This window comes from Cyrtonyx montezumae, unplaced genomic scaffold (genome assembly GCF_038088225.1).
Source record: "Cyrtonyx montezumae isolate F1298 unplaced genomic scaffold, pur_monq_1.0 scaffold_12, whole genome shotgun sequence".
Lineage (NCBI taxonomy): Eukaryota > Metazoa > Chordata > Aves > Galliformes > Odontophoridae > Cyrtonyx > Cyrtonyx montezumae.
In genome coordinates, this window is record NW_027071848.1 from 13,661,016 (window position 1) to 13,663,395 (window position 2,380).

General features: G+C 59.2%; 1 protein-coding gene across 1 annotated transcript; it reads left to right on the top strand.

Moving 5' to 3' along the window:
* Positions 1 to 486: 486 nt before the first annotated feature.
* Positions 487 to 2,174, top strand: CUNH11orf87 (chromosome unknown C11orf87 homolog). The gene has a single exon (XM_065730349.1). The coding sequence runs from the start codon at positions 511 to 513 to the stop codon at positions 973 to 975; it is 465 nt and encodes a 154-aa protein (XP_065586421.1). The 5' UTR covers positions 487 to 510; the 3' UTR covers positions 976 to 2,174.
* The last annotated feature ends 206 nt before the right edge of the window (positions 2,175 to 2,380 follow it).

Sequence of the window (2,380 nt, forward strand, 5' to 3'; positions counted from 1 at the left end):
GCGGTGCCAGGCTGCGGGCGGCGCTCCCGAAGCGGCTCCGCTCCGCGCCCTCACTCCGCGCTGCCGCAGCCCTTAGCGCCCGCGGCGCCCGGGCGCTCCTTCGTCGCCTCCGCCGCCGCAGGTAAGGGGGCTCCTGGGAGCGCTCGGCTCGGCCTGCGGGGTCCGGTCGGCGGCGGGCTCCCTTCCTCTTTCCCCTCCCTCCCTCGCCGCCGCCGCGGCAACTAGTTGGGGCGAGCGGTGCGCGCGGTGTCCGCCTCGGCCGCCTCCGCCCCGTCCCGCGGCGCGGCCCCGGCTGCCGGCGTTGGCTCCGCAGCGGTGCCCGGGGCGGGGCGGCGGGCAAGGCGGGCAGCGCTGATGGTCCCGCTCCCTTTGCAGGCTGCTCGGTTGCGTTAGAGTCAGCGCGCGGCTGAGCCGGCGGCACCGCGGGCATTGCCGGGTGCGAGCCCGGCCACTGAAATTCCGGCGTCTTCAGAGAGGGGAGGAAGATCCTCGTCTTCCGAAGCCTCCTCAATGAGTGCCAAGCTCTCCAAGGAGTTGAGGCTGTCGCTGCCGCCTTGTCTCCTGAACAGGACGTCTGCCACCTCGAACGCCAGCAGCACCTGCATCACGCAAGTGGGTCAGCTCTTTCAGTCTTTCTCCTCCACCCTGGTTCTCATCGTCCTCGTCACCCTCATCTTCTGCCTCATCCTCCTCTCCCTCACCACCTTTCACATCCACAAGAGGAAGATGAAGAAGCGGAAGATGCAAAAGGCGCAGGAGGAGTATGAGCGGGACCACTGTGCCCGCAGCAGTGGCGGCAGTCGGCACCCCACACCGGGAGAAGGCCCCCCAGAGAGAGACAGCCGCCTGGGAAGACCCCCCCGGGACTCGGAGATCCAGCAGTCCCCCCCCGCAGCAGCCCCTAGCTCCCGGCCGGCACGGGCAGCTTTGGACACAGCTGGTGTGGGGCTCTTGCAGACTGTGATTTTGTCCTGATGGTCTGGGGGAGCCCAGGAGAAGGCGCCTTTGTAAATACCAGAGTGATTATTCTAGTCCCTGAAGAAGAAGAAAACGTTGCTAATTCCAATGAACGAACAAGCCCATGATCCAAGCGCATGACAGATCACATCGCATTTCTCATTGACTGTGCAAGGAAGGGATGCGTCTTTGTGCTGGAGAAGGACCTGCACGCAGCATCTAGCCTGGAGGAGACAGGGCTGGGGGTCACTCTCCCTAGACATTGTTATCTTCAGAGCTGGGGTGATCCCACTCCTGGACCACCCCTGCTCCTAGAGTCACACTGCATGGCGTGGCTGGAGCACAGTGTGGGAGGGAGCGGCAGGTCTGGCGGGTGCCTTGGGACCCCCCATCCTCTTGGAGCAGCTCTCTCAGTTGTGCTCAGACCTGTGCCCCGAGCCCACCCCTCTCACTCTTCTCCAGGACTGGATCTTGTTTTGTGTGATACCCACCCCCTGTTGGGTTTCGGTGAACTGCAGTGCCCCGTGGCCCCATCTTCCAGCTGAAGCTTTCCTCTCCCCAGAGCATCCTTCATCTCTAAATGCTCTTCCCATTACACAACCCCAGAACCATCGCTGTTCCGCGTGGTGGCGTGAGGTGATGCACCCCAGGGGGAAGATGGCCTTGTTCCTCTTGGGGGTCCTAAAAACAAACCCTGTTCTGCACCAGGCACCCTGCACCAACCACGCTGCAGTTACAGCTTCACCCCCCCAGCAAGGAATCCTGCAGCAGAACGGGGACAGCTTCTACTTTTTTAGGCTGATATGTATTTTTATCTCTCCTAATCTAGTAAGCAGTTAAGGATGGACAACACTTTAAATTTCTCGCCTTTCCACTTTTGGGGAACTAACCAGGCAGTTGTGCAAAATATCAGCTCTTAACGCCCAGCAGATATTTATTTCAGAAGTGTGGTTTCTCCCTAGCAAACAGCTGTGGTTTTGTCAGTGACAGGCAGGTGTTGGTGCTGGTGCTGTGCGTGCTGGAGGAGCCCAGAGCAGCATCCAATGCAGCTTTGCTTAAATCAATGCCCATTCATTGAAGGTGCCTTAACAGAGTGCCGTATCCAAACTTTGAAGCATCTTGTGTTGTATCATAGCAGAGGCAGCCCTCTGCTGTGCTTATTAACATCTGAAAAATACAGCAGAAGAAAAGTAATCCTGAGGGATTATTTATTTGTTTTTTTTCTCTCCCCAGTCCTGGCATTCAGAGTGATGTGAGGAGGTAGCAGTAGCTCACAGGTTGTCTGCCCCCTGGCATGGCTGTTGGGTTGGAGGACCCTTGTGCAAGCAGCAAATGCTGCTCACCCAGGTGAAGTGGGGAAAGGGTGCCAGAGCACTCCGTAGTCCATCGGCAGCACGAACATGTAGGGGTTTCAAGGCAGTGC

What these genes read in the sequence shown, in the direction of transcription:
- CUNH11orf87 (XM_065730349.1), top strand. Translation starts at nt 511, where the DNA reads ATGAGTGCCAAGCTCTCCAAGGAGTTGAGGCTGTCGCTGCCGCCTTGT.